This window comes from Polistes canadensis, unplaced genomic scaffold (genome assembly GCF_001313835.1).
Source record: "Polistes canadensis isolate GaletaPanama2010 unplaced genomic scaffold, ASM131383v1 scaffold_247, whole genome shotgun sequence".
Lineage (NCBI taxonomy): Eukaryota > Metazoa > Arthropoda > Insecta > Hymenoptera > Vespidae > Polistes > Polistes canadensis.
The window spans coordinates 7,327-33,658 of record NW_014569794.1 but is presented as its reverse complement, the minus strand read 5'-3'; the positions used below and the strand labels follow the sequence as shown (position 1 = coordinate 33,658).

At 33.7% G+C, this 26,332-nt stretch overlaps 1 protein-coding gene across 2 annotated transcripts; it reads left to right on the top strand.

The window, feature by feature from the left end:
* On the top strand, window positions 1-22,140 carry LOC106790564 (guanine nucleotide-binding protein G(s) subunit alpha). Of its 2 annotated transcripts, XR_001382088.1 has the most exons (11): window positions 1-289; window positions 1,937-2,009; window positions 4,569-4,623; window positions 6,569-6,688; window positions 10,647-10,744; window positions 17,004-17,058; window positions 17,784-17,857; window positions 18,463-18,642; window positions 18,758-18,962; window positions 19,247-19,718; window positions 20,053-22,140. XR_001382088.1 is itself a non-coding variant. In XM_014755553.1 (10 exons), exons 1-10 carry the CDS (start codon window positions 151-153, stop codon window positions 19,391-19,393), a joined length of 1,146 nt encoding a protein of 381 aa, XP_014611039.1. In that variant the 5' UTR covers window positions 1-150; the 3' UTR covers window positions 19,394-22,140. The 2 variants fall into 2 exon arrangements, 1 of the variants encoding a protein (XP_014611039.1); XM_014755553.1 differs by having other exon boundaries at window positions 19,247-22,140.
* Window positions 22,141-26,332: the final 4,192 nt, after the last annotated feature.

Sequence of the window (26,332 nt, the reverse complement as noted above, 5' to 3'; positions counted from 1 at the left end):
AGGAGTACGCGCGCGCGCGCACCCTTTTCATTCGGTGGAGGGGTGGCGTCGATCTTTTCCTCATCGATAAGAAGAGAAAAAGGAAGATCGGCAGAAGTGGCAGGGAATAACGAGGAGGGCGAGTCACGTGTGTCTTTCTCGTGGTGTGTCATGGGGTGCTTTGGCAGCCAGAGCAGTAAGGCCAGTCAGGATGATTCGAAGAACCAGAAGAGACGCTCGGATGCCATTACCAGGCAACTGCAGAAGGACAAGCAAGTTTATCGAGCTACTCACAGGCTCCTCTTACTCGGTAAGCGATATCCTTTTTTTCTTTTTCTCTTTTCTTTTTTTTTTTTTTACTCATTTTTATCCTTTTTTCATTTTCATCATTTCCGTTTATTTCGATCACGAAGATTTGTGTAAGCGTATTCGTGACATTTGCCCGACTAAATTTATCCATCAACGTGATTGCGGGTTTAACGAGGTACAAGCCTTTCGCGATATATTGCTTTTTCGCGCATTTCATTTATGCGTACGTACTAACGAATGATTCATTTATTCGAGCGCGTATGTACGTACAATAGAACAAATATGTGCAAGATTTGATAATAAAAATGACGCGGATGATTCTACCGAGAGATATCGTATAACACTGATTTTTCAATCGAGTCGAATAATATAGAAAATATATTAAACAAAATCCCCCATTACGAAAATGTAAAAAGAATAACAAGTATTTTGTCACTTTACTAAGGTAGAAGAATTACACGCTTCTACAAACAACACAATTCTATTCCATTGGTGTTTGTAGAAAAACGCGGGATATTCGTAATTGAATTAGGTTTCGTGAAAAAGGTATAAGAGCCAAGCATCACATCTTATATCTTCTCTTAGTCGCGTCAGTGTATCTCTACAGTGAGCGAATTTAAATATAAATATCGATTTAGAATAGCCTTTATACTTGTTAATTACAAGACGTTTCTCTTAACTATGAATCTTTTATGGGGGGTGGCGGGGGCGGGGAGAGGGGGGAGAATTTGTCGAGGTAACTTAAAACATTAACTCACATCAGACGGCTGGCAATCGCTTTCGGACAAAGACGCGCGTCCGTTGAGGACAGGCCGAACATTATCGTGATGTTCATCGGCGCGTTATTCGATTTTATCGATTATCGTACGAGCCGGCACCCACGAATATCCCAACCGCTGTTTGTGTCGTACCTTTTTTATGCTCTCTCTCTCTCTCTACCTCTACCTCCACCTCTACTTCTAGCTTTACCTCTAGCTTTACCTCTACCTCTCTTATCATGCTTTCACTCACTTTTATGTCCTTCTTTCCATCTTTCTCACTTTCTTCCTCCTCTAACTACCTCTTTCACATTTTATATCCGTTCGTTTATTTCGCTCGTTCCTTTTTTCGCTTTCTTTTTCATGTAATATATATTATGTAGTACGTATAGTAAAAAAAAGAAAAAAAGAAAAAAAAGGTGCGAAAACATAAAAGCGCACGCGTGCAAACACTCCCCAATGTGTCTACTTATCGCGATATTTAAGACCAGCCGGCAACTCAGCGTTACCTTCCTATTCTTTGCTTATGTAGGTCGTCACTTTAATTCAACGTAAGTTGCGTATCCGTATATCGCCTGCGGCCGAAAAGCAACAGCTGTTATCGCATTGTTTTCTCTAACGTGTGTATATAATTATTATTGATGCTGTACTAAAGTGGGGGATAAAAAGACTGGTGTCGATCTAAAACTCACACCCTATCCTTCCTCCTCCTCCTCCCCCAACTGTTGTTAATTTTTGTTGGATAATTTCATTTCAAACGCATGGCACATTCGTAATTTTCACGAATCAAACAAGAATTTAATATATGAAACTTTATAAAATGATTTGTACTTTTTCTTTTTTTCTTTTTATGCCAGATAAATTTCGATAACGTTGCCCTTTATTTTCAGGAGCGGGAGAATCTGGGAAAAGTACGATCGTCAAACAGATGAGGATATTGCATGTCGACGGCTTCAGCGAAGCGTAAGTTTTCTTAGATTTTATGCCAATGATCGAGAGACAGCAGATCATTCTTTCAAGGCGGTCTTCTAAGACACATGTAACTTAACGAAAACAAATTGTTTTTTCGATTAACTCATTTTTTTTTTCTTTCTTTACTTTTTTTCTATTAATTTTAGTCTCCACTTTTCTTTTCATTAATACGCACTTGTATGGAATGAGTTATTACGACTAGTAGTTCGAACCGTCAATCAACATAATATCAACACGTGGTCAAGTTTGAATCGTCAATCCTTTATGTTTCTCTCTCTCTCTTTCTCTCTTCCCCCCTCCCTCCCTCTCGTTCTCATTTTGATATATAGCAAAGAAAAAGATGAGAACAAATTGTATTTCACATTTCCTTTCGACAAGATGTCAAGCAACGACTGACGTCCGTTTTGGAATAGCAAAGTAAAAATAAACATGCGAGGTCGAAGAAAGAAGAAGTGTATACCGTTATCGCTAATGATTCTCATTACACATATACATATACGTATGGTCGTACGTAAAAATCAAGAGCAACTAGATAGGATGAAAACGACGTGCAAACAAACGGGCCACTTCGTGCGCGTCGTAAATTCTGTCTGACTCGAGGAACTGATAACGTTCTATCTGAAAGGCGCCTCATTGCTTTTTTCCTTTCTTCTTTTTTTTCCTTTTTTTCCTTTTCTTTTCTTTTTCTTCTTATTTTTTAACAACTTCGAACTTTACGCGATCGATTAACGTAGAAATTATAACTATATTATCATTCGCATGAATCATAGGCAAAATTTGTTCGAATTAACCCTTTTCCGGGATTTTTTTTTTGTTTGTAACTTGTTTTTTTTTATCGCATTGCGAAGAACTCTTCAACGGAGATCGTACAATATATGCATATTTACGTAAATATTGGTTGCACAGTGGTGATTATAATTCCTTATATATGCACATTTTATTTTGCAACTGAAAAATTATATATGTATATGTATTCACATTAACGTTTTATTTCGGAAAAAAGAATTGGATCCTCGTATAAAATATACAGCAACACTAAAGTTTCATTTGTTTTGAGTAACTTTATTGATTTGTTAATATTTTTTGTTTATCTTATAATTTTTATAACGAACAACAATTCACTTATTAGTATACCAGTTTTATTAATAGTCAAGTCGAAATGTTAGAATTTAAATAATATTTGTTATACTTTGTTAACCAGTTAGATGCGTAAGAAAGTAATCGCGATCGAACACAGAAAAAATATATAATAATAGCGCAGTAGTACGGTGAAACAATTTCGTGAAAAAACTTTAAAAGAGAGAAAGAGAAAGAGAAAGGTGTTGTATATTAAAATTTCATTGGCTTGTATCTAATACAACAGTAAAGTAGCAAGCAAAGCAAAGTGGAGGATCGTTGTATTAGATCGCAACTGTCGTATTACTTAACATACCATTCGTTTGTGAAGACAAGTCTTCCCGAGGGAACACGAGAGCAAGAAAAAAAGATTCCCTCCGTTTCATCATTCCCACTTTTAGCGTTCTCCAAATCAACAAAGTAGGATTTTCGTAACATAGTCTTCGTCATATGATTGATCATTTCCGATGGACACATTTATGTTTAATTTATAATCGAAGGTAGAAAAAAAAAAGAAAAATATAGAAAAAGCATGTTAACGCGCCAAAATACTCGAAAAGATTTATTTTACTCTGTTTCGACGTTTTCCGTTCGTTCTCTTTATTTTTAACGCTTCGAATTAGCAGTTCCACCTGTAAAGAAAATACGTGTTGGTGTAGAGTTACGTAAAGCAAGAAGAGTAGGCAGGCAAGCAAGCAAGCAAGCAGTCGACCATTCTAGCCAATGAAACCGACAGGGGACTTGCTCATAAGGCAAGGGACTTTTTCCTATAAGCAGAAAACATTTACAGGAGAGGGTGGCTAAGCAGAGAATGTGTCTGCTAAGGATATTGGCATGATTGGTTGGAAGGGCCAATCGTTCGGTGCCCTCCTTCTACTTTTACTAAATGTAACCTTATATCGCGGTAGTATTTTCCTTATTGGCTGGAAAGGATCTCACATCGTCTACTTATTCAATACGTAAAACAAAGATAGAAGACAAATGGAGTAAGGTAAAATATTAATACACTGCTGATGGTAATATGTTTTTTTTTTTTTTTTATTTAACTACTCTTGACCACGAAACATAAATGTGTTGTCCATCGAAAATTTTCAATCATACGACTATGTTAAAAAGATCCTACTCCGTGGACTTGGAAAGCGTCCAAAGTGGGAATAGGCGGAGCAAGTGTACCTCGTGTGTCCCTCTTGCCCCCCTTATGACCATTCATGTCCCATTCCCATTCTCTTCTTAGACGCACTATACCTACGTATATACTTTTTCCAAGAACGCGCATGATCAAATTATATATATATCCTAATGACGATATATAATATCTAATGATGATAGGTTAATACTTAATTCGGATGTTTTCTTACGATATTGTACTTGGTAAATAGATTTTGATTTGATTTGATCGATTGCTATATAACCTATTTATTTTTATTATTTCAGAGAAAAACGCCAGAAAATCGAGGACATAAAAAAGAACATCAGAGATGCGATATTGGTAAGAAGATCTGTTAGTTTTCTTCGTATATATATCTTCGTGTCTCATAATCCAATTTTATCGTACCCTTACGCGAATTCATTTTATATTCATTTTCAAACGTCACTCATTAACGAAATAATCTATTCATTTTAACTAATATAAATATTCTCCACAAATTGAAGTTCTCAAAGAATAACGAACATCGCGTATACCGATTCTTTTGAGTAGAAAATGATGCATTTGTGTAGTATCATTTTAATGGACCATTCGAAGCAACAGGTACTTTTTCTTTTTCTTTTTTTCTTCAAATTCTTCTTGAAATAGACATTAAACCTTTCGGAGTACGTATGTTCAAAAGAGAAGGAATATATCTATCAAATATAATTAATTATTTGATGTGGACCACAAGTTCCTGAATTTACATTCTTATAATTTAAACAGAATTACTCAAAAAAAAGAGGTGTAGAAAAAATAATTGATTTGAAATCGGTGAAGAAACTTTTAACCTATTCTTTATTAAAGTTGCATAATGCGAAATCCACCAATGAATGCACAATATTTCATCATTAAACTGTCATTTGTTTCTGTATTTTAAATACGTATAATTAAATATAACTTTACTTCCACTTTTGTATATATTAAACGAATATACATGTGTATACGTAAGTGATATTAAATACTCATTAATATAATATTAATAGTGTTTAGACTCATCCAGTAGGAGCTTACAAAAAAGAATCATAAAATTGTAATTAATTTTATTGCATCCGTCTCGGACGGAAACGACAAGATAACAATCATACTTTTCTTATATTTTCTCGAAACATTTAGTTTCAAGAATATTCAATTAAAGGTACAAATGCAAATTGTGCAAAATAGCAAAGTTACAGTAATAATAATAATAATAATAATAATAATAAGATAATAATTGTGTGTTGGCACGGTCAGGTAATGTTTTGAAATCAAACAACTATATATTCAATCCCCAACTTTTCTTTTATTTATGGAACCTTTTTGATAACCGCAAATGAACCCAACCATCTTTACCGTGTACGATCAGGAACAAATGTGAAGATTTTGACAAATTTGTCTTAACAGTATTTTCCATTGAATGTTTAAAATTTAAAGAAGTATTTCTTGGGCTAAAGTTCTTTACATCCTTAAATCCGGACATATCGTTTTGTGTGTCGTTCATCGTGGGCGAAATCATCGTGAACGTAGGCGATATGCCAGTTTCAAAGTGTATTTGTCGAAGACGAGTTAAAAGACCACACGTTGGCTCACTGCTAATATTAGCAGTAATTTACTGGACAAATATGAATATCTCAATCTAGTGCACTTTCCACAAGGTTTCTTGCCACGAGGAATCTTATTTTGTCACTCGGTTAAATGTTTTTATTTTATTATTCTTATTATTATTATTATTATTATATTTGCGTGTACGCGTGTAAAACGAAAAAAAAGAAATAGAAGAAAAACGAGAAGCATCAGCAAAGTCTATTGCGCGAGATAGTTAAACTTTAATCTTTTACCCCATCGTTTCTATTCTTTATTTTATCCTTTCATTAATTGCAATTTAAATATAGTTGCCTCTTTTTTTTAAAAGCAAGAGAACAAATGTTTAAATACTAATATTAACGAGTAATTAATAAGTAACATTAACTTACATCATCGTACACCAAAATTCTTTCTCGTCGATTGTTAATATTCATTTAATTATTTATATTCAAACTAATACAAAATTATTATTATTTTTCTTTTGTTTTCTATAATATCAATCAATTGTGAAATAAATAATATTTATCATTATTATATCATTATATTATATTTTTGTTGAATTTATTTCAGCTCGCTCGGGGTAAGGAGGGGGGGGGTGTGAAGGGATTAAGAAAATGGAACAACTAACGAGAACTTAACGTTTTCATTTTGTTTCTTATTTTGTTTTTTTTTTTCTTTTTTGCAGACGATAACCAGTGCTATGAGCACGTTAGCACCGCCCGTGACGTTAGAGGATCCTGCAAATCAGAGCAGCGTCGACTATATCCTGAACGTCTCGTCTTCCCCGGATTTTGATTATCCCGCGGTGAGTGATTTAATGAAAAATTTAATCGACAATTAGTGTTGTTACCGACGACTACGACGACTACGACGACGAGGAGGAGGAGGAAATATAATGCTTCCTCGATATCGTCAAACGAAATCACGTGCTCGATTCGATGCCTGCTTGCTTGCTTGCCTGCCTCCTCAGCAGTATGATAATAAACTTTGTCGAACATTTTCGATCATATACCGATATCTATAAAAGAGTAATGAACGTACGGAATCGTTGAGATCTATTACGTGACATGATTAATGTTTATGCTCTCTAAATAGTACCACATATGTTGTATGCTTATTTTATAGAATATCACATACACGCGTATATGTCTAATGAATGTAGTATTTTTAATACGCGAATGTAGATTACGTTTTCTTATAACACACGTAAAATGTATCTATGAACTTTCGAATGGATTAACATAAAATATCTCGTGAAAAATTCTACGATGGTTGCCTACGATTTGATATATGTGTTTCATTTTAATGTATTACTTATAATTAATGTCCCTTTAAAAAAATTGATTTTCTCGCGTATCAGTGTCTTTTATGACGTGGAATTAATAAAAATAAAAATTAACGATTGAAATATATTTGTGTTGTTATATGTATATATTTTATTAATTTTATTTTATAAACTTGGACCGAGAGAGAGTGAGGAAGAAAAAATTGATTGAAAAGTGATATCATCGCGTAACGTTGATTTTATCTCTGGTTAAAGTTGCGTGAGTTCAGACAGTTGCGTTTGTAGAAGAGCATTAAGACCTAGTGATAAAACTAATTTATAGGTGGTATTAGTTTAGTTTAAGTAGTTATAGAAAGACATGTTAGAAAACGTATTATGAGGGCGTTTATTTAGTCCATTTGGTCATTCTGTATTCAGGACAAGAAGAACATACCGCGCCTCTTTAGAAAAACGTGCACTAAAAAAGTGTCCATGTTTGTTGCACAAGTTACTTGCCTACCTGACGCATAATGCTGTATACTTTTCCTTTTCTTTTTTTTGGAGGGGATTTTTACAATTCTTCGATTGATTTTGAATTCTTAATAAATCTTTCTCTTTCTATCTAAAAAATTTAGATCATAAACATTTTTGAAAATTGTTAATCGTAAGATTAATAGTCGTTGACCCAGACACCGGAGCACACACACACGTAGAATGTAGAGCATGCGTGGCGAGACGCGAGAACAAATATTCCTCATTATAGAACTCGCACCTCTCATTATATATACACATAGTCGGATATACAGTTGAGTTTTTATTCCAACAACAATATGAGTTTAACGATCGTAAAACGGAATTTTCTTTTTTTTTTTTGTTCGATATAATACCAGAAATATTTTTACTTTACAGGGGGTGGTTGAGTGGGTGGTTAGAGTAAGTCTGAGCTAAACCAGACTCGTATCACAAATATAAAACTAAACTTGTTCAAAATAATGACTTTGCCAATATATTTCCAACTCATTGAAATCAGCCACAGGAGGACATAATTTTGTAATAATTACAATTTCTTTTTTCTTTCTTCTTTTTATTTTATTTTTTTTACGTGATCGAAAACAAAAAGAAAAATTCATTTTTCGAGTAATTATATATATGTATATTTTCTTCCCATTTTTTTTCTTTTCGTTCTTTCGACGAACGCGCATATGTGTGTAGTTCTTATGGGAAGGACGATCGATTAGGATTATTTTAAATGCGGGTCTATTCTTGTGTGTATGTTTTCTCTTTCTGTTCTTTTTTATTCTTCAAAAATTTACGTTTAGTCGTGAGATAAGAAAACTTCCGATTTACGATAAATTAAATATCCTATTGCATTCTTTTTTTTGTTTTTCTATCTTGTTAATTTGTTGAAGAGAAAGAGAAAGAAAAAGAACAGTATTGGAAAAGAGGAAGAAAGGAGAGTTGGAATATAAAATTCATATAAATTTTATGGATTTTAAAAGTAAGAACAAATTTGAATTCGCGATGAAGACTTTCTTTTTTTTCTTTCGATATAAAGTTGTCGCAGCAACATAATTCACGTTTTGCGTCATTCATTTTGCAAGCGTGTGTGTGAGGCATATACTTAACCATATCCATACACACAGGACACATGTATGCAATTCGAATATACCGTTCACTGATGAGAAGAAAACCTGCCGGGGTTCGTTCATTCTATCTACGATGTTTTGAAAATACATCACAAAATAGGATACAAGAATCTTATTTTGTAGCTGTATGATTATTTCAAATTGATTATGGAATACACTTATGTTTCAATAGTAATTTTAATCTATTGGCATAGAGAGATTACTCTGAGATCATTACATCTTGTTCGGTTTAAAAACGTTTTCTATTTTTTTACTTTTATACAATTTTTGTCAGTCATTATTTATCAGGACACCAAGATTAGTGTATTTTTTTGTGTATGTCTAATCGAGTTGACGTTATTTATTCTGTACTGTAAAGAAAAAAAAAACAGTCATGTAGCCAGCGATTTTTTTTTTGTAACACATTCCATTGCATAATCTTAAGGAAATAAACAAGAAACGAGTTATACGCGGTTCGACTATATTCGGAGACTCTTCGAATGTAGGTATGTACCTATATTGTTATTATGAATTAAACTATAAAACGATAAGTGCACGCATTTACATATATATATATATTGTATCCAAAAAGTTTCCAAAAAATATGGAAATTAAAATCGTCAATAGTAAAAACGAATATATACTTGTATATAAAGATAAACTTTACGAATGATTTCTTTTCATTTTGATATTTTTCTCTCTCGTCAATTTATTCTTCCCCATCTTCAGTTTATTCAGAAAAATTCTTATAGATATATGCTAAAATTGGTTTGCTCGTTGATTAAAGGTCTAACTTAATATCCTGTATAGTGTAACGAGAGCTTTAATAATAATTTAATGTGTTAAAGTCACTAACCCATGAATTCTTTTATTCTCATTCATTATTGCTATATTAGTTTTTTTTTATTAGTAATTAAGAACGAAGAGGCACGGGGAATATAAAGAAATGTCAAAGTATAATAATTTGTCTTACGCATTTAACCTAATCATTTATTTTCCTCATTCTCATAGATTTTTCTGTCTGTACGTTGTTAACGCTAGTGATTAATCAGCGAAGTTTTCCCAATCAATATTAATTGATGGATAGGCGATAAAATGGCGATAAATGATATCTAACAAATGCAAACTTGACGATGCTCTATGTTTTTTGGCGATAATAGGATCTGCTTTTTGCCATTATCCAATTACGAAGAAAGTTATCTTGGCTTACTTTGGTACTGGCAACGAGCCTTTTTCAAAAGACGTGCCAACGTCCTTTTCCTCGCACCCCTTAAAACATCTTCTAACATTCAAGAGGATAATTCATTCGAAATTTTTCATCTCTCGAAAATCTAATTAACAACACATAAGCTTTAGAGAATTGTAAAACAGTTAGCTTCGAAGTGGTGGGATAGATGATACCTTTTTTTTGTCCTTCCCTTCGTTAATTGGATACGATTAAAAAATAAATATATATGAATTATTTTAGTATTCGAACAAATAAACATTTATTTTTATTTTCCTGCTATATAGGTATAGCAGAATGATTTATAAAATTATAAAAAGAACAACAAAAAGTAGGCAGAAGTATCGACAATAATTCGAACATTTAACGGGTGCCGTTTCGAAGAACTCGTAAATCGCGATAATATAAAATTATTTTTATTCCAAATTCTTTGATCCCTCGTTGGCTATATATACATATATATTTAATTTTAATTGTGTTCAACGAAAATGTCGTTTACCAACAATCCTACGCCAATTTCCACGTAGACTCAGAGATCTCTTTGGATTGGTGAAAAAAAAAAAAAACAAAAAAGGGGATAATAACTTTTAGTATTTTGATCTGTTTTGAATACTTTCATTAACGATATATCATTTTTTAACATTTTCAGGAGTTCTACGAAATCGTCGAAACGCTGTGGAATGATCGAGGCGTTCAGCAAAGTTTCGAGAGGAGTAACGAGTACCAACTCATCGACTGCGCCAAATAGTGAGTCACGTTTAATATGACTGTTTGCTATTAGTCGGTGAAAATTATTCAAAGGGAAAACGTGATGTATACCAACGTTCCCTCTCTTTGTAACCTCCTCATCCCACCCATTCCTATTTTTTCTTTTTCTCTTTCCAACTCTCTCCCATTTTCCCTGTCCCTTTTTTCCCTCACTTTCTTTTTCCTAAATAAAAGATTGACGAAGGATGAAAAAAGAAAAAAGGCTAAATTATTCCTTATCTTGGTAGCGTTGGAATCATCCTTTGCTCGGGGTACAGTTTTTGTAATCTGCCCCACATGGTGATATCGCGATTACGATAAGAAGCTCGAACGCGATAACGTTCACGAATTGATAATAAAAGTACTGTGTAAGATATAACCCCCCCCCTCCCCCCTATCATCACCCTTTCTACCCGCTTCTCTCAGTTTTTCCCTTCTTCCTTGCCTTCCTTCTAAATTCTTTTTCCTTTTTTGTTAAATGAAATATTTCGACAGATTCTTTTGAACTATATGCGTCGAACGAATGGATTACAAAGAAGGTGGTAGTGAGTGGTGGTGGTATCGCAGTGTATAATAGCATAATAAGCAAAAAAAAAACAAAAATCCACGTTGGACAGTATGAAACGGTCGGTCAAGTTTTGCGTTTTAAATTAAAAAACGCGTTATAGAATATTATTTAAACTGTAACGAAAAATTGTTGACAGAACAGAAATAACTTCCGGCATAGAGATTCAACGCGTTCAAACGTTTTGTAAAGTTTCGATAAGTGAACTCAAGTAAAATTAACGAGATCGTATCGTTATTATTCCCATCGTATAATATATATATATATATATATATATATATATATACTCGGCATATACGGATTATTCTTAAAATAACATTAGATTCATACGATTATTTCACGTGAGGTGTGTGTATGTGTGTTTTAAGGTGTTTATACGGTGTTTTATTAGGGAACATTTATTTATAACTCGTACCGTTTTGCACAGTCTATTATTCGCGAGTCTATAACGAAATAAATATACCAAACGTATATTTGCGTTATTGCTACGCGTAAAAGAAAGAAAGAAAGAAAGAATAATCGCGAAAGAGTTGTGTGCCTAATAATGGTTGTGGTTTATCCTAAATCGTAAATTTACGTGACAATGTAGTTTATGTATTTTTTTTTTCTTTTTTTTTTAAGAATCAATAACGACTAAAACGAATTCTATTTTTAAGGTAGTAACATCATTTTGTAATGGTTTCTTTTTTCGTCTTCCTCTCTCGAATTCGTCTTTACTTTCAAAAGAAATGTAGAATTTTTGAACGAACCTTACGTAGAGAGAGAGAAAGAGAGAGAGAGGAGATTATGTTCGTGTATATTGAAAGAGACCGTTTGAAAGACCGATCTAATGCCAATAGAGACAATGCTTTAACGAGGTAATCGCTTTAATAGAGGCCACTGGCTTATCTAGGGTTCTCAGCAAACCTGCTCACAATCAACATCGATATTTTTCAAAGGTAAATTCATCGTTACCAGATTCGTACCTTAACCATGAGTTTGATAAGTAAGGGTTTTCAAATTAATAAGAAATGGGGTAGTTTAGGTGTGTGTGCGTTTTTGTTTTTGGTCTTTTTAATGTTGCAACAGAAATATTGTTGCATCGTATATTTATGCAACCATAGTAACGAGTAAAAGCACAAATCTTTTGCGTAAGTGAACACTGATACCATTTAACAAGTCGACGCATATGATTTCATTTTACGGTTTAAGCAAACATTAAATATATACATACGTATGAATCGTTCAGAAACTAATGTAGGATTAAGTTCAGAGAAACAAAAATTGAGAAAATTAATGTTTTGCAATTGTTGATATATTAATTTGATCAGATAAGTACATAATCTTTATTTTTTCTTTAAAGGGTAGATCCTAGACAACGAAACAAGGTATGCACAAGGATGTGCAAAAATAAAAATGTAATTATTATATTTATTAGGATAACTACAGTATCTTAAAAAACTTTAGGACTTTTACCTTTTGGTTGTTGAAAAAGATAGAAAGAAAAATTGAAACAACGAATATTATTTTAAATATTAAAACATAGGTTTAATCGGATTGGCTGTTTCTAAGTAAAACTCGTATAATAATTAAAGAATACAGAATATATTTGTGTAAAATTTTGCATACGAAAACTTATCATTTTCTTTAAAATGATTAATTATCTTAAACGTGCATTCTTCATTTCCTTTCGAACGCATCCAAACGAAGTTGCACTCCGTGGCACTCCTTGCATTAAAATATTACGAAAAGAAAATTCTTCAAATGTGAAAGTAACAAACAAAAAAAAAAAGAAAGAAAATTCGTCCGATTGTGTCAGCATTCTTATTTTCCAGTTTCTATCTTCTCATGTCGCGAGGAACGGTTTCGTTATAAATAGCGAATTGTATTTTTAGGAAGCGCTGCTTCAGATATATCGGAGGAATGTTCCTCGTTGGAGGAACAGTACACGATTTTAGACTCCCGATCATATTTATTTATTGCATGAAATTATTCCTGCGTAATGATATTTTTCACGTGTGTTGTTTTTTTCTTCCCCCCTCCCCCACGATATTATTTTCAAGTAACTTTAAAGTCAAGAGGATGGAAGAAGGAAAAAAGAAAAAGTGCATTAACCATTCGATGATCGTTACGTGTAATGATTTATATATTTAATTGGGGAGGGGATTGGGGGTGGAAGGTGGGGGATTTCTCCACCGAAATAATCGACATCGAAAACACCACCCCCTGTTTTTCGAACTTTCCTTTGAAATTTTATATTTGAATTAGTAGCTTTGCAAAGAAACAAAGATGAAAAGAAAAAATCCAAAGAGAAGAATCTATAAAGCTTATATGCGACTATAATAATAGTAGTAGTAGTAGTAATTGTGGTTGTTTTTTTTACGAATCGATGATAACACAACCGCGTTTATTGTTTTTTTTTTTTTTTTATTATTCTCTCTCTTCTCATCTTTCTTCCTCGCAAGTACAGAGAAGCCGTTAATAGTAGATAAGCACTTTTGAACATGCGCTATGGGTGGAAAAAACAATGTTATAGTTTACATCAGAAGGTCTTTGCTACTCTAATATAATCCGTGATAACGAGAAAATCTTTGCTTCGCAATTGTGTCGAGCCTCGACCTCCTTACTCTTTCGATTCTTAAAAGGTCGATGACCTATTTCTCTTTCTCTCTCTTTCTCTCTCTCTCTCAACACGTCAATTCCATGACCTATCTTATCCTGCAATCCTGTCTCATGGAAGAAGCTTGTTATACCGATGTGTAATTTTTCTGTTAGATCAATTAGAAAAGAAAATGTTACCAAAGGTATTATTTATATTCATGAACCTAATTATTCTCTCATTTCGTTTGACGTATTAATCCTTTCAAGTTAAATAAAACGAACAACAAATAGAATTGTGGAAGTATTGTCTTCTTGACTAATAATAATAAAAAAAAAAAACAGAAAACAAATTGTAATTTTTCGATGCCCTTTTCGTAAGGAAAAAAATATTACACGATTATTAGAGAACACTAATAATATAATATACTTCGTATTATATTATTAAATTAAATAGGTAGAAATTATTTTCTTTTTTTTCTTTTTCTTTTTCCATTTTAAATTGAAGTCTCAGAATCGAAACTTTTTCAATTTGCATAAAACGAACGCGCCGCGTGATCGGTAAATGGTGTTCTGTTATTAATATCATCCAACGTTCTAAATTTTTGATATCGATAAAAGGACGCTTTAGTTCATGCTATATTTATGGAATTATCATGTACGAGAGATTCGCTCGTTGCTCGTGTTTCTACGTAAAGTATCCATGGACCGATTAGAAGAGAAGAAGCCTCTCCTATGGTGTATATAGCATGGTAAAGATACCTGTTTCGTATGCCTGTATGATGTGTAGTACATACACATAGTATCTCATCTACATGGTGTTCAAAGTTATTCGATCGGTACAAATAACGTCAAAGCTTCAAAAGATACCGAAAAGCGTTTAGAATGAAACCCCTTCGATAAAGAGGATCACAGAGCTCTCTTTACCTCCCCTCCCTCTTTGTCTCTTAGAGCAGTCTTTGAAAGAGAGGAAAATTGCATCATAGATATAAAAGGGAAATAAGTGAGATAGAGATAGATAAATAGTAGATAGATAGTTAGATATATATAGAAAGAAAGAAAGAAAGAAATTACAAACAATAATTTTTTTTTTTTTTTTCTTTTTCTTTTTCTTTTTTCTAAACAACCCGACTTTATATCCTTCATCGTAACGAGCGACCTATTAAGGTCGCCTTAGGTGGGCTTCCATAATTATCTCGAGTAAAGTGATGATCTATCGTTAAATATTATTCATGAAAAAGAAGCATACTTTACGTGGTGGGAAAAGAAAAAGAAATAGAAATAGAAATAGAAATAGAAATAGAAATATTTGTAACAAATTAGAAATGATTTTTCTCCCCTATGGCTATTAACAAAAACAAGAAGAAACGGTAGAAACTATATTCATCTCGTAGAGTTGTATTAGTATATACTTCCTGACGAATTAATTGCAATCTTTTCGAACTTTATTAACGTACAACGGTTGGAAACCTTTAATATCTTTTTTTTTTCTTTCTTTTTTGTACTGACAACATCGAGAACGACGAAGCATTTGTGTTAATGTTTTAACGCGAGAGAGAAACAGAGATAGAGAGATAGAAAGAAAGAGGATAGAATAGAATATAGAGCTTAGAAAATACAGCCTAAGTCCTGTATGTATGTATGTATGTATGTATGTATGTATGTATGTACGATTGATGACGGGCACCGATGGCAGTGACCCATGACCTGAATTGAAAAATGGATATCAGAGGGGCGTATGTGCACACCCGGCGAGGCCGACGAGGCAAGGGTTGGGGTTAGGGTAGGACACCGCCGAGGATCGATTTTCCCTCTTCGTGCGCTCCCTCTGCTCGTGGTACGGGAGATAGGAAGGAAGGGTGGTAGGGAGGGGTGGTAGGGAGGGGAGTAGGGACGCAAAGGCTCGAGGGTGGGAAAAGACAGCGTACGCGCGCGCGCGCCACACACATACACACACACCTCTCTCTTTCTCTCACGTTCTATCTCTTTCTCTATCTTCTTCAACACCCTTAATATTCCACCCTTTTCCAATCTTCCATTCCACTACCTTCGAACCATTTTTCCATTCTTTAACTATTCTCTTCTTTCTTCTTTGCCATACGTCCTGCAACAACAACATCGACGACGAACCACCCTCTCCCCTCTACCCCACCCACTTCCCCTTCCCTCACCCCTTCCATTCCCTTTTCCTGTATATTCTACACCTTCGTTCGATGATGCCTTTCATTAGTTCTTTTTTCCTTTTCTTTATTATTCTGTATTTTCTCTCTCTCTCTCTCTCTCTGTATATCATCGTTCGTATTAGAATGTATAGTTTTTAGTTGGGTAGAATCTAGCAGGATCGAACGGTTCATTTTCATTTTTCTAATCAACGAGACAAATTTAAAACACGTTGAAACGTCACGTCCGCTATCAGTGGCTTGACATCCAATCGTTTTTTTTTAATACTAACAATAAGTAACGCGCGTGATCTAACGGGGGATTTCTTTAAGAATTCGCATGGCGTTTTCAACGTGTCAATAAGACAAATTGAATTCGATTTATGGGCATTCGTTTAAACGGATTATCATTTAGTCGCGAATTATTTCACACGGTTTTTTTTTATGGGGTGGTGAGGGTAATTACTTTGTCTTTTTCGTTTACTTCGTTTGCGTGTTTGTTTTCTCGATAATTGTAAAGAGGAGGTGTAGTGATAGTAAAAAAAAAAAAAAAACGAAAAAAAGAAAAATAACTTTCTGTATTTACGGTGTTTTTTTGGGCAAAAAGTTTGGCCACCAACTCTTCTTCGTCTGTTAGGTAGGAAACATAAAGAGAGATCCGCATTGTCATTTGACCGCATACGTACGTAGAAAGTGGCCTCGGAATAACGATGTGGTTGATTACCGATGATTGTCATTACGGAAAAGCAGTATGGATCAATAACGCTTCAACGTGGATTTTGGTCGAGTGCTACGTACGATATACCAAAGCGAACAATGACTAAAAATATCTTTCATGTACTCAAGAAATATAAATCAATTGATGACAATTTTGACTAATTCTTCATGCGTTTAGTATAGTATGTTAATTTGATGAATAACGTCAAAAGCATTAAAAATGTTTTCTCTTTTGTTTCAGTTTTCTAGACAAAGTAGCTATTGTAAAACAACCGGACTACACGCCAACGGAACAGGTAACATATATATATATACATACATTTAAAGTGTGTTCTTAGTAACTGGGCCGAACTATTACTTTATTTTTTTTTACAAATAGACAAAGATTGCTAAAGGAATGCAATTGAACTCTTTTTTTTTTTTTTTTTTTAAATAGAATAATTTTTGATCATATCGCATAACTGTTTGCTGCTGACTATGTGTCTACCAACAACGATATTGTATTTGGAATTAAACAGAATTTTCGTATTTTTTCGATACCGACTTATGCTACCTTACTATATTCACATTTGCTTATATCTTATTAAAACGATAAGCATATCCATTTTCTCGTTAACTTGTAAAACCCATTTCGATGCGATTGTTATACACGAATCGTTGATTTAAAGAAAATGTAAAAAACTGCAATGGCTTATAACTGATTGCGAATGAGAATTCTGTTCAATTATGGATACAATGTCGCTGTTAATTAAACATATCATTTATGCAGGATGTTATTACAATCTAAGTGGATATTGAATACAATTTGTAGAGTTCAATTAAAAAACAAAAAATACGGTACAATTTCATTCGATGAATGCTTCTGTAAAATTGTCCTACATAATTATTAATAGTCTGGTTCAGGTTACTAACTCTGTGTTCTTTTCATTTTCTCTTATTTTCGATATAATTGAAAATCAAACATATATATGTATATGAAAAAATACCGAGCAATGTAGTTCGTTCTCTTTTGCTGTTTTAGGATATCTTGAGGTGTCGAGTTCTTACGTCCGGTATCTTCGAAACCCGGTTTCAGGTGGACAAAGTAAACTTTCAGTAAGTTCCACGCAATACCTCTTTGCTTTACTCCAGTGTTGTCTGACTATATATAGCCAACGTATTACAGTAACATCGGGCCACGGTAAATATAACGCAAAGCAGCGTCGGCATCGTCATAGTAACGGCGCCGTTTATACAATGTCGACGTTACGCTAAACGTACAGCGAAATCCGTTACACGCGCTAATGCCTTCGGAACTTTATCATATTTTCCCTTTTTGCGTTCACTCGCCGGTGTCAAGTTGTATCTACGACGTTCCAGATTTTCAGTCCCTTTCTCTCCTCCGTTTTGTTGCCTCCTTCACGATCGCTCGCGCGTTCGTTGTTAGGAGGTATGTATGTATGTATGTATGTATGTATGTATAATCTCGCAAAAAGTGACTAAAGAAAACGGGTTATTCTTCCAAGAGAATCGATTTTTGTTCTCATCTCAGCGCTCTCAAGACCGTCCTTCGAGGAGTATAAAATATTGTCATCGTCGTGTTGGTTAATATAAAAAAAGAAAAAAGAAAAAAAAAAGAAACGATTATCCTTAAAATAAGTAATCGACTATGAGAGGACAAATATGTTAAGTAATTATTAATTATCTCTCGTTATTGACAGCATGTTCGACGTTGGTGGACAACGCGACGAAAGGAGAAAATGGATACAATGTTTCAATGACGTAACGGCGATCATATTTGTAACAGCATGTAGTAGTTATAATATGGTACTCAGGGAAGACCCGACGAAATTAAGGCTCCGGGAAAGTCTCGATCTCTTCAAAAGTATTTGGAACAATCGGTAAGATACCGCGGCAGCAGTTCCTACCGATCTGCCGTGTTCGAAATTTATTGTTAATCAAAAATTTGTCTCTTAACTTGATATCTTATTTTCCACTTTAATCTTTTTTTTCCAGATGGCTCCGCACAATTTCCGTGATTTTATTTTTGAATAAACAGGATCTATTGGCAGAGAAGATAAAAGCGGGAAAACATAAATTGGAGGATTATTTTCCTGACTTTTCTCGTTACCAGACGCCGGTCGAACCTGGCGTAGTCACAGATCCCTCGGAACCTCCCGACGTCTTAAGGGCCAAGTACTTCATCAGAGATGAATTTCTCGTAAGTACCAAAGGATAGAGAGAGAGTGAGGGAGGGAGAGAGAAAGAGAAAGAGAGAAGCCGTTCGGAACGGTTAAAATTTGTCCGGTCCGGTCCGATTTACGGCTCTCATTTACTCTACTCGTCTACATATACTATTATATAACTTGATTACTATTATTATTATTCTTTACCATCGTTCGTTCTCTCTTATTATAACGAAACGTCTCGTGACTTTAATCACAACTGGTCGCGTTAATGTTAATCCAACTATCGTAACTAACAATAAAACGTTACTATTTGTAGCGTATAAGCACAGCCAGCGGAGATGGTAAACACTATTGCTACCCACACTTCACCTGCGCCGTTGACACAGAAAATATCAAGAGAGTGTTCAACGATTGTCGGGACATCATTCAGCGGATGCACTTACGTCAATACGAGCTCTTGTGACTTCATTCCTGCCGACATGTTGTCCGGTTGAGCTTTCGTCTCACCGTTATGCACCGCTGCACCAACTACGCGAGCCCTTCTCGAGCCCTTTTCGAGCCATATGAGAGAAGAAAAACGAGAGATGTGGCCGCAAAGTCTCCTATCGTTAAGGATATATTCTCGTGCCGCTAAATAATATAGCCCGAACCGTATCGGTAAAACGCACGAGTAAAAAAATGACCTCGTCATCGTCCGACCTCGTCGTCGTCGCCCGACCTCGTCGCACGCGACTAAGTATACACACGCAACGTCGAGAGAAGAAGGAAGAATAAAACCCTCTCGTCGAGTAAGAAACATTTTTTTCTCCGCTACGGGACTTATACTACGCTACTTTTTTCCACAAATGGAATTTTTACGATTCGTGGGGAAAAATGACGGATCTCCTATGCCAACGAAGGAATACGGAGGAAAAAATTTTTCTCCCTGCGAAATCGTTCAACAAGCCCTGACACACAATACGTCTACCACCACCACCACCTCCTCTCTTTTCCATTTCCAATTTTGCTATTATTTGTGCATATTATTTGTGTACATACTTGACACACCTACTCTATTTCACACATTTGGCCAATTTTCTTCCTTTTTTTCTGTTTTCTTCTTTCTTCTTTCTTCTTTTTTAGATTCGAGGAGAGTGTGCTGAATGGCTGAGCGGCCGCCCTTACAACCGGCCGCTGAGAACTCGTGCAATTCTAATTATTACCTCGTTAATTTTATTCATATTACGCATCAATTCGTTGATAAGAGCAAAGAGAAGATAAGCGAGGATCGTGATATATATACATATATATACATATATATACATATATATATATATATATATATATATCTCTCATAGATTATTAATGTTTATTACAAACTGCATACGTCGTCCTGTGCAAAACGTATGTTCTTCGTAAAATACACTCTTTTTATTTAAACGTCGCGGCTCGGCTTAGATGGTAAGAACATTTCTTAAGACTTTGGCCGTTTTTCTCTTACACCCCTATTCCTTCCCTCATTCTCTAGGATATATATCCTTTTTTTAATATAGAAATGGAAATCAATCGAATCCCTAAAATCGTCGTCGAAATCTTACCTCCGTTTCAACTTTCTTCTGCTTCTTACTCTTGTTTTTTCGTTTACTCGTCGTTGTTGTTGCTTCTTAAGATTCTATCGAAATCTCCCTATATCCCTGGCTATTCGTTTTCTACATCCGAATCTCGACTTTTGATCGCATCGGTCCAACCCACATAGGAGTCTCATCCACACCTTTTTACGAGAAAAGTATTTTGTGAAATTTTACAGTATTTCGAAGAGTGTTTTAATTATATGTATAAACTATGTATCGAATATGTACAGGGTGACCGTCCATGAATTCATCTTTTTTATCTATGTTTCCTACGATACAAGGATTCCTCGTTATATGTCATTTTTTACTAATTTCCGTCGGATCGTTTGATAACGTGTATCTAGATGCATAACGATACTAATATAACTATTATGCGTGTATTCGAATTAATAGAAAAACTGCACCGTCTTTAAGTTTCTTGTTATACTAGTATCATATTCTGAATTTAGAATGAGAGTACATTTAATGGCGAGAGAAAAATAAATAGGAAAAATGTTCGTTTTAAATCTAACTGTCGAGAGAGAATATGTTCGTTACCGTCCGGCGTAGCTTTTTCAAAATAAGTTTTTTTCGTTTACGCGTTTATTTGCCTTGTTTCTATTTATTAACTTTGAAAGGGTAGAATAGTTCGAGCCATGTATACTTTTATGAAACGCGACCAGATTCGTGATTTTCTTTTTAACATTTGGAACACCCTGTGTATATGGAAAGAAATGAGCCTACTTTTCCCCTTGATTTTTACTACATACGTTTTTTTTTTTTTTTTAAATATGTTGTTGAAAAATTACATACAGCTAAGGGTCTCTGTGTTATTACAAAGGTAATGAGCGATATGAAAACCATCATACATAAAGCAGTGACTTGACACGTTTATAAGTGTCGTTCTTATTTCTTACGCATAAAGATAAACGGCTGACACTGAAAACATTGAAATAGTCCTCCAAGTGCTTTTCTTCTTTTTTTTTTTTTTTTAACGTTTCTTTGTAATTTTCAGACACAACGCGATAGTAGTCTGTATTCTATATTTTACTTTACAAACCAAACTTTATCTCTCGTATTAATAGAAAAAATTTCTTTTATATAATAACAGTTGATTCATTTATAATCTCTTCGAGTGTTGTAGAACATTCTTCTTTTCAGCGCAAAATCACTATGACTATATCGAATATTTTTTTTAATCTATTAACTGTAGTTCTTCATTATGCAGTAAAGTGGAAATAACAAAAGTATAAACTTCTTGAGCATAGTGTAAGAGATTCGTCAAAGTATTTGTTAAATTTCTTATTGAAATTTTCCAAGATTTTTTTTAGACTCGCGATTAAAAGAATAGAGAAGAGAAAGAAATAAAAAAAGGAAGGGAAAGGAAAGGAAAGGAAAGGAAGATAAATTCTACTGTCGAACTGACGTAGTTCGTAGTACAAAATAGAATTTGTCGATTAATGATAAAAACGTTTAAACGGATACCCTGTACATGTATACTTGCCCACATACATATATACATACATCTGCATTAAATGTATTTTTGTGTATCGATATTGATGGGTGCGCTCATACATGTATGTGTACCTATCATACTAAATACATTAAGAAACACAACTCATAGTCCGTACTTTTATTTATATCTCTGCGAAACATTATTTTTATTCTTTACGTGCTCTGGGCGTTTATTAAGGCGAAGTGAAAGATTATTTTTATTATATTCGTTAAGGTGGATGACGATAAAAAAGTGCAAGAGAGTACGCGAGTGCTTTATTGAAGAGAATAAGAGAGAAGAGTTTGTTTTAAAAAAGTACATATTCTCCATGAACTTCCATCATATCTAAACAAACAAATCTGTATTTTACGTATGCTTTGTTAGTAGCATTGTCACGACACTATTACATAGTTAATTGTTTATAGAGTTTGAAGAAAAATCTTCTCTCTCTCTCTCTCTCTCTCTCTCTGTTTTTTTAAATAAGAGGCTAAGTAACGTCTGCGTAAAGTAATCGAATGCGAAAAAGAACGTGTATAAGTTTGTCTTTCATTAAGACGGGACTCTCTCTCTCTCTTTCTCTCTCGCTCTCTTAAATGTTTTTCAAAGAAAAAGAAGAAAGAAGCATGTATCGTCTAACAAACTTGCGATCGTACGAGAAGAGACATTAAATACATACACCTCTCTCTCTCTCTTTCTCTCTCTCTCTCTCTCTATCTCTATCTCTCTATTGTTAAATGTAATCATTGATAGAAAATTAGTACGTATGTTAGAGAGAAAAATAAAAGGAAAAGAAAAAGAGAGAAAACGGAAGAACTACGAAGAGTGTGTAGTTGCACGTTAATCAATCGTCCGGGCTACCCGACCGCAACGCTATAACACAAAAAGATACTTGATATTGCTTTAAAAGCTAATAAGAAAAGAAAAGAAAAAAAAAGAAAAAAAAACATTTATTAAATGTAATTATGGTTGCGTGTGCGTGTACGTAAGCGAATCCGACAAATACCGAATTAGTAGCCGATTTATGTATGTGGTCCCAAGACTAATAATACAAATGTATATTATATATACGCAGATCGCACAATTTTTGTTCTTTTCTTCTATTACTGTCGTATACGTACAGTGAAATGATTATGTGAATATGTGAGTATGTTTACCGTGGTGCAAGCAATTTTTATTTGTAAATACAAAGATCACGGATTCGTATGAGATATCTAAAAAAGATAATATAAATATATGTATACAATATATACGTATAATATATATTCGTTTGCTCCGAAGAAGCAAACCGAGTAAGGGAGGAAAGGAAAAAGGCATGTCTCCTGTAATCCTAAGATTATTATTGTATGCTGTGCGTGTATAAAGTGTACCGATAATTTCCGTGTATCGTTTGCAGGCACACCAAACAAACGCATATACTTGACACTTGTAAAAACATACACTATATGCTATACGATTCCATACGAATGCGCACATGTCACATACAAATATTACAAACGTGCAAGAAAACATTTTAAAGAAATAGCATGAAAACGAACTTGCGTCAGGATTGCGTTAAAAAGAGAATCAGCGATTTAATCTCAAAAATGTAGTAGGAATGATTATCTTCTTAAAGTAAAGTGTGTAACTTGTTCCTCGCGAACGTACTTGCCATCTCTTAAAAACAAACTGTAAAAGAGTCATTCTTAATGTCATTTGCAAGCTATTCTCCTTCGTTTTGTCAAGCTTTGCTATCGATTTGCTTTGCAAGCCCTCCTTGCTCTTCATTTATTATTAACTTTAAAAAGGACGAAAGTAAAAATATAGGCTGATTGGAAATAATTGCAGTGCGAGGTGAGAACATGTATATAGCGATTTGATGTGTCTTGCAATGTGTCCTTGTGAAGGGTGTAACTATGTTCAATTATATAACTTGGACATGAGAATGGGATCAGGCAATATATCGTAGCTTTTTCTTCAACGTCAACGTCACTTCGTAAAACACCTATTATATTATAATTATTTTTATTATTATTATTATTATTATTATTATTATTATTATTATTATTATTATTATTATTATTATTATTATTATTATTATTTTTATTATTATTATTATTTTATTCAGCGAATAATTCGGCTCCTTTTTCCACTGTGATCATCTTTATTTAACTTTAACAATTGTTAATTGATACAAAATTGTTTTTCCACAGTCGAATTTTATTAAAATTTATTCTATATACTATTTTTTGTTGTTATCGTCACTGCCACGTTCAATGACGATTATATTATTGTTAAAGCACGAAGAGGGAAATGGAAGTGAAGCAATCTATGATTGGGTTGTATGAAAGGATAAATTATTTTTTTTTTATTATTTTTATTATTATTATTATTATTATTATTATTAGAAGTAGTAGTAATAGTAGTAGTAGTAGTAGTAGTAGTAGTGGTAGTAGTAGTGTAGTAGCAGCAGTAGTAGTAGTAGTAGTAGAAGTAGTAGTAGTAGTAGTAGTTGTGTAGTGTAGTTGGTAGTGTAGTAATTGTAATAGTAGTAGATTAGTAGTAGTATTAATAGTGTTCGTAGTAGTAATAGTAATATTAGTAGTTAGTAGTAGATTAGTAGTTTTAGTAGTAGTACAGTAGTAGCAGTTGTGTAGGGGTAGTTGAATTAGTAGTAGTAATTGTAATAGTAACACTAGTAGTATTACAGTTCTAAAGAGACAAAGATTCTTCCCTTGTTAAGGATTTATCGATCCTATATTGTGTCTTTGTCTCTATTATTTCCAATCATTTCCTTTCACTATTCGGTAATTTGGTACGTATATATACGTTCGAATGTATACGTTTAATTTTCTAAAATCGTTTTGTGCTTACTAAACTTGAAAAAGAATATTATTGATTTGTTTTAATCTATTCGCAATACTCTCTTCCAATCTGAAACCGCTCAAATGTGAGAGGAATGAGAGAAAGCTACTTGTGCCTCGAGCGCGCCAACTCTATCCTATATAATATATACATTAAGTAATCAAAATCAACTGAGACTACGTCTCTAACATCATTGTAAATAAATATAATAGTATAATTTTTAATGGAAAATATGTGTGCAGTGATTAATCGTCGGTGCTGTTCGAAAAGTGATTTTCTTTTTTTAATTTTCCTAGTGCTGTTCATATAAGGTGCAAGAAAAAAGAAGGCGTCGATGTTTAAAATGAATCATCATCGTGTCTAGAAGTTTGCAAAATGTGTGAATTGAAAAAGAGAGTAAAAAGACAAAACGAACAAGACGACGCGATTATTTCGAAAAAGAGTATATCTCGATCGTTTACAAATCTGTGAGTTACGTGTAAATTAAGAAGGATTTAATCCATCTGTTTACAAAATTCATAGTACTATTTGCGTTTCAACCGACGAATTATGTGTAGACGGTGGGGTACGAGAAAGACCTTGATAGGAAAACAATATTTAAAAAAAAAAAAATATTTAAAAAAGTATAAAAAAAAAGAAAACAGGTAAAAGTAAAAAAAGAGAAAAGAAAAAATATATGGATATTATATACAAAGACATCCCCCAAAAAAAGGAAAAGGATTCACTTTTCGTTCTGGCAATAATGCGAACGAATCACTTAATTATTCGTACGTAAATGTGTACACAATGTGTCAAATGTGAGCAAGAAATGAAACCAAAATGGAGTTACCAGCTCGTCAATATTACATCTCCTAAATCATCCCTTTCTCCTCTACCTTGAATTAATTCTTTGTTGCGTGTATCTTAGAAAAGATGTCTAGCTAAAGACTTAAAGTGGATTATTATCGCTAACGTAAAGAAAGAAAAGGAGAAAGAGTGAGAGAAAGAAGGGGAGGTAAAAAAAAAACATTAATAATAATAATATTTAATGAAAGCGATTATTTAGAAAGAGAGCGAATCCCGCGCAAAGCGTAGATATACGATCTGAGTGAATGATTAAATTCGTGAATCTCATGTAGGGAATCAAATTGATGTTGTCCACTTTACGATTCTTGTATGTTCACGAAAATTCCTTGGCACATGTTTCTGAAAATTCGTACACGATTTTAAAACAATTTCAATCAATGACCATTTAATAGAAGCATACAAAGAGAGATCAAGAGAAAGAGAGAAAAAGAGAGAGGAAGAAAGAGAGAGAGAGAAAGAGTGTGTGAGAGAGAGAAATAAACACAAAGTAAGCATCAAACTTACGTCTCCTTGGATGATTTAGAAAGACAAAAACTTGTAGTGCCATATCAGTACGAATCGTGAGGTGGATATGTAGTAAATATAATAGATAAATAAAAATAAATAAATATATAAATATATAATTATATAT